This window comes from Mesitornis unicolor, unplaced genomic scaffold (assembly GCF_000695765.1).
Source record: "Mesitornis unicolor isolate BGI_N332 unplaced genomic scaffold, ASM69576v1 scaffold11268, whole genome shotgun sequence".
NCBI lineage: Eukaryota > Metazoa > Chordata > Aves > Mesitornithiformes > Mesitornithidae > Mesitornis > Mesitornis unicolor.
Genome location: NW_010201150.1, coordinates 6664 through 21025, shown reverse-complemented (window position 1 = coordinate 21025; position 14362 = coordinate 6664). Strand labels below are relative to the sequence as shown.

At 46.6% G+C, this 14362-nt stretch overlaps 1 protein-coding gene across 1 annotated transcript in view; it reads right to left on the bottom strand.

Annotated features, from left to right (window-relative positions):
- Nucleotides 1–350: 350 nt before the first annotated feature.
- Nucleotides 351–14362, bottom strand: part of SLC43A2 (solute carrier family 43 (amino acid system L transporter), member 2) — a gene marked incomplete at its 5' end in the record, with an annotated part of 18921 nt that continues 4909 nt past the window's right edge. The window contains 9 exons of the mRNA XM_010189978.1: nt 351–829; nt 1679–1802; nt 3522–3595; nt 4395–4527; nt 5532–5673; nt 8685–8828; nt 9404–9606; nt 10047–10180; nt 11016–11108. Coding sequence (XP_010188280.1) covers nt 668–829; nt 1679–1802; nt 3522–3595; nt 4395–4527; nt 5532–5673; nt 8685–8828; nt 9404–9606; nt 10047–10180; nt 11016–11108 — 1209 coding nt within the window. The remainder of the gene's footprint in view (nt 830–1678; nt 1803–3521; nt 3596–4394; nt 4528–5531; nt 5674–8684; nt 8829–9403; nt 9607–10046; nt 10181–11015; nt 11109–14362) is intronic.

Here is a 14362-nt window from a genome sequence, read left to right as displayed (position 1 = left end):
TCATTTCACTGGGGAAGGCAGATCCATAGCTCACAGTCTGTGTCATTTGCAGTAATAGAAGTTTTGGGAGCTGTCAGTGCTAGCAGCCAACATTTAGCAATACACTGAAGCTGTGCTCATACACATACAAGTAAAAACCCCTTCCCTGCCTCAGAGACAGTCTGGGGTATGTCTGGATAGACAATAAAAACACTGGGTCCAGCTGCATATCAAGCAGAAAGACCCTCAGGGAGGGAGGAGAGTGCAGCTTGCATGTCAGAATGTCAGCCAAGGCTGGGGGAAGAGGGGGAGAAAACAGACTTCAGTGTTTTACAATGGCAAACTCAAATTATGGTCTTCCTTCCCTCTTCCCCCATCCCTCTACTCCTTCTCTCTCCACTTTCCTATGCAGAGACTCTGCCACTGGAGAGCGTGATCGGGATAATTTAAGACACAATATCTGCGTGGCCTTGATAAAAAGGAAAAGTGTCCTGTGTTCTGGAGTAAGGAGGGGGAAGTCTCCTTCTGCCATATATCTGAGGAAAGCTCAGTCATGATGTCCGGCCCTCACTCCAGTGATGAGCAAAGATTGGCAGAGCCAGGAGAGACAAACCTGGCTTACACCACAGGTAGAACCCACGGATGTGGTAGGAACCTGTACAGGGGAGGTTGTACTTGAAGCACCAGTTTAAACAAAGGCTTCCTCGTTGGGAGTGCCATTGATTTTGAAGAAAAGTTTGGCATCATCCATCTTCTGCTTTTTTTCTCTCTCTAGCCTGCGTCTGTAGCAGACCAGGTAGATTGGAAGGCAGAAACCTAGGAAGCTCACACCAAGCAAGCCAACATTCACCTGCAGGAGGAAAGACAAAACAAAATTAGGCAGGCTAGGAGGACAACAACCCAGTCACGCATGCCAAACTGTCAGAACCCAGCCCATGTCACTCAGCTGCAGACAAACCCGGAGACGCCCTGCTCAGTGTATTGGCAACAACCTCCACCGTATTTATACGTGCACTCCTGTGCCCACAGCACCATGTGTATAAGGTAAACGCTGCAAGGATTTGTTGCTCTAGATCATGGCTGTGGGAGTCTTGTTGGGGCTGTTTAAGCTGCAGCTCTTTTACACCAGGTTTGCTGACTGAAGAGCACCAGGCTGCTGGGGTGGGCATGTGTAGTCTAGAGACCAGAGACTCCCCTCAAGATAACTCACGTCATGCTTTTGAGCTCCCCAGACAGACTCTCCTCAAGACACCACATTAACCCTACCTTCAGTAGCCACTTGGCTTTTTGGACATAGGCATCAGCAACCCAAAGTTTACTGATAATTGGAGCTAATAGCTCTCAAGGGAACAGAGCATTTCTGCTGCTTTTTGAGGTCCACAAAGATTCACTCACTGCTACCTGACAGATTTTCACTCGCCACACCAACTGTTAGCGGGAAGCACTCATGCAGCCTTCTCCTTTCTTCCCTTGCCACACACTGGCATATGGGTTAATGGCTTTCCCTCCCAGGGAGTCATCACTCACACAGGGAACAAACTCCTGGACAGCAGCAAGGTAACAGCGGACTGAGGGACATGTAAAACTCCAGCTGTTTTTAACCTTGACCCATGCACAGGAGTCCTTTTGTTTTCAAATAAATAAGCCAAAAATCATCTTAAACACCCAAGCCTTCACATTAAATTTGAGAGCAACTTGCCCAGAGAGGGTCTCCTTCCAAAGGTCCCGTCAATGCCATAAAAAGTGGCTGCTGCAGGAGGGCGAAGAGGGCACTGATCAGCGACTGCAACCCTGTCAGGCTGCCAAACTGAGTAGAGGGATATCTGTCAACAGAGAAAGCCACAGCATTATTATATGTCACCTTGACTGGTCACGTCACCCAGATCACATCACATTCCCAGTCGACTAACACAGAGCACACTCCCAAGAACCTCCTTCTCCTGGAGTTATGTATAACTACCTTTTTAATAGAGTATTTAGCTCTACCCAATGGTGTGCGCAGTGCTCTCTAGAGCAGAATGCAGCTGGTGACAAGGCTGGAGCCTTCTTCTCCAGATTATTCTCATCCCAAGCCCTCAAAACTTTAGTAGTGTCAGATCCAGCACTTGTTTTGCTTTGCAGCTGTACTGTAGTCAGGTGGAAGTGCTTATACAACTATAATTCCTATTGCGAAGGGAGAAGAGTGTTGATATTTACAAGTTAAAAGCAACACTTCTTCATCCAGATGACAGCATTTGCGGCTAAGCAATTCATTTTAATCTGGTCATAACAATTTGCTCCCTTTAGAGGTGAGTAAAACCTGCGCAACAGGTTAGGATGTGTTTTCTGTTTTGGAGGACAAATCTGATCCTACGTCAAACTAAACAATATTGTTGATTGGAAAGTGCTGAATATCAGATACTACTAATGGAAAAATAAATTTCAGGAACAATCTAACATCCTTCTCTTTGCACGACTGAGCAGTGTTTAAAAAAGGTCAGGGTTAAACTAACTTTGGAAAGTAAGAAGTGGATCAATACCTTCAAATATTCAAAGAAATCACATTCAAAGCAAAAATACCTCACTGCAGGAAGTTTCAGAGAGTTGCAATGGTCAAACAGGATTAGTTTACAAGCAAGCTGATATGTACAGCAACAGACATTTACCTTGCCTAAGACAAAAATCTTTTGCTTCTAGCTGCCAGGGACCCAAAAGTTTATGCATTTTTGAAGCAAATTCTTAGATGGGTTTTCTAGTCTGGATTCCCCAGACACTGGGACCAAAACCTTTGACAGACGGAGCCTGTGGAGTCACCATCCGTGGAGATATTCAAATCCCAACTGGATGCAGTCCCGAGCAACCTGTTCTAGCTGACCCTGCTTGAGCGCGAGGGTTGGACCAGGTGGTCTCGAGAGGTTCCTTCCCACCTCAACGATTCTGTGATTCTCTGAAACATAACAGCTCCTTTTCTGTTCCCCTGTCCAAAAGCTCAGGACAGAGGGGCAGAGATCTGTTTTCAAAACAAAAAACATTGCTTAATAAGGAAGAGAGTATTTCGATTTAGCTATTGATAATTTTGATACGTTGGAAACAGGACGGGTGATGTCTCCTGGGAAAGGGAGTAGGCATCGCTAATGGCATCTTAAGCAATGCTTCACCAATGTAATTTCAGAGCAGACCAGTAGCAATGTATTCAATTACGTTAATGTTTTACCTGGACACATCCACATAGCTACTCATTACAAGACAAAAAAAAAGCCTTGAGTTTTTACTATATAACCTGAGTTCCGATAGCCTCGCCTCACCTGAGGCCCGTACCACCTGTGTCTGTCTCGCTGCAGTAGCTGTGCCAAAGGGGTGAGCTGTTTCTACAAACTGAAAGCAGCAGCTAGGACTAAAGTCCAGCTGCTGTCACATCCAGTGGTGACTGCAGAAACAAGCTGCATCACTTTTCCCCCTCTGACCATGAAGACTTCACTTTCTGATCTCCTCCTCACCTGGACATCTTATCCCAAACCAGTTTACCTGGCCAGCCACATATTCTAGGGTAAGCAGAGACTTACACAGCTGCATAGAGGCCTCCCACAGCCGAGTGGATGAATCCTCTCACAATTGTGTGCAAAATGAAGGAAAGAATCTGGAAAGAGAAGCAGAGAAATGTCACATCCTAGATACCTCCTCGTTTTGCAAAGGCCAACATAAAGTGCTCCCTGAGGCTAACCACACAAAACCTCTCTCATTTGTAGATGGCACTGCTGCAAGGACACGTCCCCAGCAAAGCTTTTTTTACTGCGCTTGTGGCCGATTTAGTTAATTTTCCACAAGTTATTGCAGACTATATGCAAGCATGAGCAAACTATATCCGTTTGCCTGCATCATCAAGGCATGTTTAAGTATAGCATAAAATCACTCAACTCCTCTGCCAAAAACCAGGTGGTGCCGGAAAATAAATATTTTAACAGGTTTATAATCCCACGGTTACCATCGGGCATAGCAGTTGGTGCAGAAATAACCTGCTGTATATATCGGTGTCATGCTTCTTTACAGCAAATTTTCTGACCGTCAGCAGCTTAAACTGAGCTCAGGTTAAATGCACAGACACTGCTGGGAGAATCTCAGTAGGAAAGCATTTGTTATTACACAGCTCAGCTACAGAAACTCCTAAGTATGAATAAATTGTGGCTCAACTCTGACATTTTAACTATAGCTACTGCTTCAGATTCTCTCCAGAGATGCAAACTGCATGGCAGGACTTGTTTCAGCTCTAAGACTAGGGCTCCCAAAGCAGTACAGAAGTCTTCCAGCAGTGCCAGAGAGCCCTCCTGTCACTAAACTGGTCCTGCTCACTTGCAGAATGTGCTGACATTGTCCTGCCTGTCACTCTGCCAGGACCCATGCCAGCCCCTCCAGCACCCCCATGCATTTGCCTTACTCACCTGCAGTGGTAGATTAGGAATAAGACAGGTGATTCCAAATCCAACCAGCAGGACGTTTGTGAATGCAAAGGCATTGGTGGCATTGGTGATCTTCTGGATCTGACGATCACGTTTTTTCTTTTTCTTGTCGCTCCTGGAAGGACAGCAAAGTTTTCCGTTACAAAAAGCACTTTCAGCAGCTACTGGTACTCACAGCAAGATTCTCCCCACATCACATCAACTCTTAAGCCAGTTTGGCTAAAAGTCTGCCTAAGGAGGAGTGGGATTTCCATCAGGGGAAGCTGAGGAACACCTGGGGAATTATTTCAGTGCTGTTACTGTTAGGCTGAAAGGGAAGACTTACAATCTACAATTTAGATTTGCTCTTCTTGACTGATCTTAGTAGACGTGGAAGACAGTTTGGTCCCTCTGCCATTGTCAGGTCTTCCTTACAGCTTTCTTTTCTATACTGAATCACACAGAATCACAGAATCACTCGGTTGGAAAAGCCCTCTGAGATCATCACGTCCAACCGCTCCTGTCTACCCACTAAACCATATCCCTAAGTACCTCGTCTACCCGCTCTTTAAACACATCCAGGGATGGTGACTCCACCACCTCCCTGGGCAGCCTGTGCCAGCTTCTGACGACCCTCTCAGTAGAGAACTTCCTCCTTATCTCTGACCTGAACCTCCCTTGGCACAGCTTGGTGCCATTTCCCCTTGTTCTATCCCCCATCACCTGGGAGAAGAGCCCAGCACCCACCTCTCTCCAAGCTCCCTTGAGGCAGTTGGAGGTGGTGATGAGGTCTCCCCTCAGCCTTCTCTTCTCCAGGCTAAACAAGCCCAGTTCCCTCAGCCGCTCCTCATCAGGCTTGTTCTCCAGAGCCCTCCCCATCCTTGTGGCTCTGCTCTGAACACACTCCAGAATCTCAACATCCTTCTTATAGGATTATATATTATATATGATTATCCCCCTTCTTATAGTGAGGGGCCCAGAACTGAACACAGCACTCGAGGTGCGGCCTCACCAGTGCCAAGTACAGGGGGATGATCACCTCCCTGGACCTGCTGGTCACGCTGTTTTTAATACAGGCTAAGAAGAACCAAAATGCTTTTCAGTCAGAGGGGACTTGCTACATAGCTGCATGCTACGCACCGCTCAGCATTGCTGTCGTCATTCTCTTCTGAGCTGCCATCGTCGCACTCCTTCAGTCGCCAATCCATGATGTACCCGATCACAGGCGCTGTCAGCAAGCACAGCAGTTGCAGTACCCCAAAAATGGAGGTGTAGAGAGCCACTGCAGGGGAAAAGACAAAGATTAAAAGTTGTCAGTCCAAATGGTATCATAGCAGCAACGGGGAAAATTAAAATAGGGCCAGCAGTGAGAGTTCTTACAAGCAACATATCCCTGCACAGCCAACCCTGCCTTAGTCATCTCCCATCATCTCCAGCTGGGAAGATCCAGCAAGGACAAGCCAGGCTGGGAAGGTAAGGACGAACTCATTTTGTGCAGGACAAGTTTCGATGCAGGGGGAAGGGAGATAAGGCACAAAAAACCCCACACCATCTGAGAGCAATCATTAAAAACTCAATAATTAAAACACCCTATGTGTTAGAGATGACAGAGGTGCGGCTTGCTAGGAGAACATTGATGCCAGCAGATGTAAAAAAACTGTCCCTTCCTGTCACTGAGCAGTCCCCCCACCTCACAGTGCTTTTTCCACTTCCCCTCCGCAGCCCACGTGATGGATCTGCAGGCATCACAGAAGGGCTGGTGAGTCATGGTGTACCACAGCTCCGAAATAAGGACGTACTTCTGAAACTGCCCATCTCAGCACAGAGCGCTCACAAGTTACAGCACTGTAAGCAAAATGCAACCAAGAAGGATTGCACTTTGTCCCTCCCAACACATTTCTACATCGAGCCAAAGCAGTGCAGCCAGGACTGACACCAAAACCAACTTGGTAATGGAGAGACGTTTCCAACGAGCCTTTCTCTCCTGTGCAGTTGTAGCAAACCCCAGCAGGGCTGCCCTGCTGTGCCCAGGCATGGCACCTGATGATACTTTCCTGGCTGGCAAAGGAACCAAGAGGAACTTCCAGCCCCAGCCTCCCAACTCACATTGGTACCCCCATTACTTCCACAAAGGCAAGCCCTGAAGTGGCCCCACATCCCATCTCATTATAGCAACTGCTGCAGCTGAGAGAGACAGGTGGCATCGCCCTCTACAAACACTTCTGGAGCTGATTTGCTGTTGTCTGGTTATTTTTTAATAGCAAGTAAGGCGCAAGCCACGCTGTCATGTTTTTCCTCTTCATACTATTCTGAGCACTTAATCTTGGGCTCTGAACAGCAAGAGCTGAAGCCAGCTTGAAGCAGGGAATGAAATTTATGGGGTCAGCAAGAGAAGAGGAGAGACAGCAGCTGCTACAAAACAGGGTCTCCTCAATTTATCTACCATCGAAAAAAAAGAAATCCTGAAGAGAAAAGAAAGAAAATGTGGCAGTTTATGAAAGATGCAGCCAAATTTCAAGTTCTAGACTTAACAGCTCTACTCTCTCCTGCCTTCCTACAACACAATCATACAGCCATTTACAGAGCTACCAAACTCCTTGGCTTCTGCCTCATCTTTTGGGCGTTTTCAGAAGATAAGTAGCCACAGGCTGACTGCTTTTTCCACTTCTAGGTTTCAGGACAGGTCTAAGTCACCATAATCAGCACAGGAAGCAGGACTTTGAAGGACACGGTGACTCACAGCAGCTTAAAGACTTTGCTCCCTATCCGAGTGATTTTTCCCCACATCCTTCTCTTCCCATTCTGCTCCTGGGAATATTTAAGTTTTCTTTGACCATAGTATTTGTAGGATTGACTCAACTCTCCTCTTGCTGAATGCTCCTGAGAGCGGTTGCAAGTGGAGGGAGCTCTCCAAACAAACCACGTTCAAGTAAATAACTGCAAGAAGAACGAGGAATCCAAAGGAACGGTGTCCCACCTCCTCCTGATTCCTACAGATAATATTTCTGGAGAGCTGCACACACCTTGGAATTGCTCTGCTGCAACCAGGCAGTACTGCTGTTTTCCTGATGCCATGGAAACACCAAGACAGGGGACTGTACAGCAAGCCCAGGCTACATTCAGGGGGAGTAGGGGGAGAATGGGAAGAAATCTCAAAGGTGGCCCAGGAAAAAAAGGCAATACACCCAAGGGGCATAGTCCCTGTTTTAAGATGTACCTGGTTCTCAACAGAATTGGCAACATATAGAGTTAATATTTATACTAAAACACCAAAGAGGAGAGGAAAAAATGAAAGAGAAATAACTAGAGCAAGCCAAGGTAAAAAGAAAAAGAAAGAAAAAAGTCAGTGTGAGAGACTTACAAGGTAAGCAGAAAACTAAGCTGTGTTGGGAAAGGTAGACAGCGTGAAGTTTGTCCTGTTTACTGTTTAATGTCTAAACTGGCTCCTGAGCCAGGAGATAAAGAGCTGAATGCTGCAAGCTGTCAAAGGCTTAAGAAACAAAGCAATTCAGGGAATGCCAGGGCACTTGAAGTTTCCTGAGTTTCCTTCCCTCCCCCAGAGCTCACTCCTGTTTTCAGAGGAGTGCCTCTTGATTTATCAGCTTCATGCAATCCAGATTTAACAAGTTCAAACTGGATATTACTACAAAGGACAAAGAAAACAACCAAGGCTAAGTCTTGTTTTGCAATCCTGGGTATTTTCAACAACAGTAAACTAATGTACTCTTTCCTGTTTGCTCCATGTACTGAATCAGAGCTATAAATACAGACAAGTCCAGCACAGTGAGCACCCCTGAGCCTCCCCGGCACACACGGAGCTGCACAAAACACCAATGACTTCACTTCTCCCACCCCCAGTTGCTGGGCTGAGACACCTCGTCCAACCATTACTCATGAGAGTCAGCTGCTCTGCACTCTCTGCTTGCTTAGGATAAGCAAAGCAAATACCTGATGAAATAGGTTTTCCAATTTTAAAAAAAAAATATATCACAGTCCATCCTGAGAGGCTTACTTTCAACAACCCATCTGGGGAAATAACATAGAACAGTATTTAACAGACACTGGGCTAAAATTAGCTTGACATTCAAGTGTCTGCCTCACTGCCCCTCTGTCCTGAGCTACTTCCAGCCTCCACTAGACCCCACCAGCAGCTGCCAGCCACACTTAGACACTGCTAATTGCAGTACTCGGTGAATCTGCTGAGTAATCAGGCTCGCTGGCCTCTTGCAAGGATCAAGTCTGGGTCAGGCCCCAGTTCCAAGCAAGCGGATACGGGTTTTCAGGTTACCCTACCTTGATCTTCGTCTCCAGACAGAAACTCAAGGATGGTGTTCATAGCTCCCATGTAGAAGATGAGGCGCAGCTGAGTGACGCACATGGTGATAAGGCTGAGCAGCAAGATAGGACTGAAGACACTCTTCATGAAGGAGGGAGAAGCTGCAGAAGGAATAACAAGAGTCTCTGAAGAAGGCAGCATACCTTTGTAAACATATACAGTTTCAGAAGAGGCTTTGGCCTCTGGGCTAGCAGGTCTTCTCCTAGCTAACATGCATGTCGGTGGCAGCTCCAAGGAGCTCAGTTACCTGGTGCCTTACAAACTTCCATATTGAACAGCTCTAGATGCTTGGAGTTTGGCTACCAGTGACAAGGGCAAGAGGAAGTAGAAGAAAGACTCATCTAACTCTGTGGATCAGGGCAAGAGGACTCTTTGAGCCATTTGCTTTTGGCATGGCCTTGAGTAAGGAAGGCTTGGTCACGACAGCAGTGGTCTACCCAAACTGCACTGCCCTTCTGCAGCCGTACCAGTTACCCACACTGCTGTCCCCACCACTGGCAACAACACACGGTGTATTTAGGCAAGTATACAAGGACAGGATTCCTTATATAACTGAACTTGTGTTTATATCATGGCTGGCACATCTCACTATCTCATAAACAGGTCTGGAGCAGAGCAGGGAGGCTGATGGCCTTGTGCCAACACAAGCATCCCTGGGGCACTCAAGAAACCACACCTGCGTTGTCGGGCTGGCACTTCACTTCCAGGTCCACCGTAGACAGACACAGCTTGTTATTCTCCTGCAAGGCTGTTGGCTCCTTGGGGCCCTTCATGGAACTCCCCACACTGAGACGGCGCCCCACAGTTGTCACTTGCTTGTAAAACTGTTTCCCAGTGATTTTGTGGTCAAATCCCAGCCAGCTGAACTTTATTTTCACCCTGTTGGGCAGTAAAGAGCATGACAGCTGCAACACAGGATGGGGAATCAGAGGCAGCAAAGTGGCAGGAGTCAGAAAGGCAACATGTGGATTCAAGGCACTAGTTTCCACCTACAAACCCACAAATGGTCTGGATCCAGAGCACAGAGATACACTTCCCCTGGGCCAATTTGGCACAGTCAATATAGAAATACTTATGACTACTGACAGATCATTTTTCTTCATAATTCCTACGCTTTGGAAAGCCCAACTTTCCACAAATATTCACCAGTCAAGCCATAACACTAATGGCAGTCATAAATCCTCAACCTAAGAGGGAAGAGCAGCAATAAACAACATGCAAGGGAGTTCCCTGTCCACTCCTCTAAATTAGCCATGCTGGCACTTTCTAGAGGATTAAGAATGAGATTAGCCCTCGAGGCCAGTGTAGAGGACACTTACGAATAGTCCATGTCTTCTGGTCCTGGGAAAGGCTCCAGCGGCCAATTGAAGAAACAGTTGAGAAACACCAGCCCTGCACAGCTTGCCCAGACAAGCAGAATAAGGATGAAGGAGACCCCAAAGTCATATATAACCTGGAAATCACAAGGGAATATGGTTTTGGCTATAGCAGCAGAAAGGTACTTCAATATTCTTTGAATGAAGGCTGAAAGGAAGCTGTGAGAAACAACAACGTGCTGCATTTAAAATGGGTTTAAGTCAAGTGGTAACAAAGAAAAGTTCTGTGACATGCAGGCTCAGAAAGAGATGTGTATTCACATCTTTACCAGCAGCTACAGCAACAACTGGACCTCAGCTGCAACAGCACACAGCCGTATTGTAGATGACTGCCAAATTTTTCGTCTAGGACCCTCTCCTTTGGAAAGCCAGAAGAAACTTGAAACTGCCTTACCTTTACTATATCCCCCAAGTGTTTATTCTGCAATGAAATCTCTGGTTCAGAACCACCAGTGATCTACCAAGGAAGCCCCAGTGACCATCTCTTCTGTAGCTTCAGTGCTGTTTGCTAGCTCTGAACTCTATTCAAAGCCAACCACCAGTGAATCACCAGATTAAATATGCACATATATTAAATATATATATATGTATGTATAGATATATATACACACATACACTCTTTAGAGCTTAAAAAAGCAGCCTTTCACAAAAAAGACTTCAGTTTCTCACTTATACTTAGCAGCTTTAACATTTTCTAATCTATTAGCGAACAGACTGTTCTCTTTGCAGTATTGGTTGCATTCCTGAGGCAGTCACTTGGGAAGTCCTTAACGCAGACAGGAACCAAATCTTGCAAATTCACATTTCTAAAGCAGCACTTTGACAAACAGTCCCTCTCTCTTGCCACATTATTGCTAAATGGTGCAAAACTCCAGCACAACACCACCATGTGTCACGATCCCAGAGTCTCACCTTGATTCCTGGAAAAGTCACAGCAGAGGAAGCATAGGAGCCAATCATAAGAGCGATGAACGTGGAACGAAGGTCACCAAACATGTTGGGCAGCTGCAGAAAGAAAAATCGGTTCAAACAGGCTGCTGCCAAGAGAAGGGAAGGAGGTTTTCCTGAGAAGACATAAAGTTAATGGCAGACATAAATCTGGCATTTATGATTAAGACTCCTGGATACCAGAATCTGAAGCAGCCAGTTTTACTCAAGATTGACCGAGCTCTTCAGGATATTGCTCTGCAGGTTGCAGTGGTCTCCAGTGCCAGGAAACATCTACAATACAGGATTTATGTGCTTAGTGACACTGCTTTTTTCCAGACTGACAGCATACTCTGCATTGGTTACCTTGAGCACAGGAGTGTTTGCTCCAGCCCTTGGGCTTTCTTTAAGGATTCCTTACCCCAAGTCTGTAGCCACCACCTCCTTTTCTCTCCAAAAAAATATGTGCCTATGTTCTCTACATATCACTCTCTTTTTAGTCAGGAGTTGTTACCCACAGGTTGCGAAACCCGCACAGTTTTTAACCCACCCTGCAACACCTCAAACTGCAGCTTTGTTTATGCACCTTGGGTCACCACCCAAATCCTTGCAGTAGACCAGAAAGTCCCTGTTATAACAAGAAGGAACAGAAACAAAGATAAAGTATGTGACTGTTTTCATTTCCATTTCTAGCTTTGTCCCTGGCTCCTTCTGTGAAAGCAAACTCTCTCCATGAGAGGGGCTGAAGCTCATCATTTCTTCATCAGTTGGATGGCCCAAGCACCCCAGCACGGAGCCAGGTGCAGGAAGGCAAACATGAACACAAGATATCCAAGGATTTATTGCCTGGGCTCTTATCAGGTGAGATGCCATTGCTGAGAGCAGACCTGGCTGGTTCTGCAAGGCTCTGTTGGGAAAGCAAAGCTCTCGGCAGGGGCAGCTGGAAGCGGCTCATAGCAGCCACTTCTGCCACCTCGACAGCTCCCAGGCTGGAGCTCCTATCCCTGCTTCCACTCAGGACCCAAAAGCAGAGTGGAGTGGGCAGAAAGAGCTGCTGGACCTTCCCCTTCCCTTTCTCCTGGGAAAGGAAGAACTCCTCATTTTTCTAAACGACCAGAAGTGACCAAGTTTCCATCCCTGACTAATGACAGCCTGCAAACTGGAAGTGACAAGGAGAAGCTTTGAAGTTGTAGGCTACAGAGAGCTCAGCTGATACCTCCCTAAGCTGGTCAACACGCAGAGATTCTGCTGCAGGCAGACAGATTTCCCTCCCACCTCCTTTTTTAGGTCACTTACTCTCCAAATTCACTTGGGCATCACTGCCACATCAGCCTCAGAGGGCCTCAAAGCAGGACACTTGTGCGTGCCTTCTAGGACTGACAGCATAACCAGCATTTTATCTGCTTAAAGCCGCTGCAGAACAAAATGATTCAGAGAATATTAAAGTGAGCCTGAGTGAGCAAATGCTGTCATCACATTCCCCTTCCACTGCTGAAAAACAAATCCATCTTTCCCAGGAGTTGCATATAAGGCAAGAAAATCTGGCTTGTGTCACGGCAGGACCAGCGTGTTTACAACACAAGTATTCCTGTGCAGGCACACTCGAGGATCCATCTGGCTGTTTGTCATCCCTGTCTCACTGCAGAGCTTCCTATGCAGTGCGGTCTCCAGGTCCTCGGATAACCCCGGCGATGCTGTGCCGAGCCCGATGCCGCTGGTGAACCCTGAGCAGACGCAGGCAGAAAACGCTGCGCTCCTCTGCGGCGAGGATCTCCACACCCAGCCCCAGATCCCTGCATGCGGGAGAGCTGCCAAAGGGCTGCTTTCAGGAGCTGCAGACAGGAAACGGCAGAGGATCCAAAGGTCTGTTACCAGGCATAAAGAAAAAAAACCCTCTTCTTGGAAGCAGTGGCCTAAATACACACCCCAGCAAACAGCATCTGCAGAATACAATATCTGCCGGCTGCAGAAAGGCCAGTTGCTGTCAGCAGGCACAGCATTCATTTAATCTCAAATACCCCAAACCTAAAATAATCTCCAGAAATTACAACAAACAACTGCTCCTGCTGGGGAGCAGGGCAAGAGCTCCACAAACACAGCTGCTCCTTGGCTCGGGCTGCTTTTCCCCAGAGCCCCAGCGACCACAAAAAGCCTTTTTCATGCAGCAGAAAAGCAACTCCCGGGTGGATCCTCCTGCTCCGATGGCTACTGGAGACAAAGCAGGCCTGAAAACAAGCACTCGTGGCCGGGCAAAACCAAAACCTGCCTTGATGGGGACAGAAGTCCTAGAAAGATTTCTTAAAATCCTATTTGGCACCAAGCAGCTAGATTTAAAAAACTGGACATAGGAGATTTAAGGTTTTATCCAACCCAATCAAAGCAGAAGCTGCAAACACTGAACACTTGGGAGGAAATCTGAGATTACCTGGAGGGGCAGAGGGGAGCCAAAGGGGAAAACAGAGCCCATGCTCAGATAGAAAACCTCTCAAACTGCAAGTGCCAGCACCACCAATGCCAGCGCAGGTTTCATCTAAAGACCAGCTCCTAAAATAACACGCAGCATTTACTAAGTCATTTTTCATGCTGTCTTTATAGCAGCAAATATTGGAAAAAATGAACCATAGAGAGAAAAAAAAACCCAAAGCCACAAAGTGGGCTCTTTGTTTTTCTGCCACCAAAAAGATCCTCATTCTGATCCTCATTTTGGCCTTATCCCTGAAGGCCAGGACTCCTGCCCTAAACTCCTGTCCATTTGTGGATGACAGCCCCAATTCTGCAAGACCTACAATGACAGAAACCCTTACACCTTCTGTTTAAAGGTCAGTAATACTCAATGTATCATTAACCTTATGCCCCATGTGAAAGACACTAACTTCCACAACTTATTTTTCCTGAGTCCTTTATTACAGGTATCCAATCCTAACCCGATAAAATAATTTCCTCTTGCAGATTATTTTCTCATCTGTGCTATAGCAAGTTTAAGAACTTTGATGATTTCTTATAATTTTTCAGCTTTTCCTTGGAGACAATCCGCATACAAAAAACACCACAGTAGCATCACCAAGCCCAGCTTCCCTCCTCTTCCTTTGTTTGAAAGAACAGTGGAAAAAGTCAAGGGATTGAGAAGTGGACTACTGGAGAATGGGATTTTTGTTCAAGCTAAACTTTGTTTTCCCCATCGGGGGTGTATTTGGACGTTGTACAGACACTAAAACCACATTCTCCAGGAAAGCCTCAAGCTGCCCGCTTTGTCCAAAGCGTATGGAAATTCCTGTTCCCATTCTCCAACAAAAGATCACAAAGCCCTCGGTTTTCCTAATATTTCTGAGCAG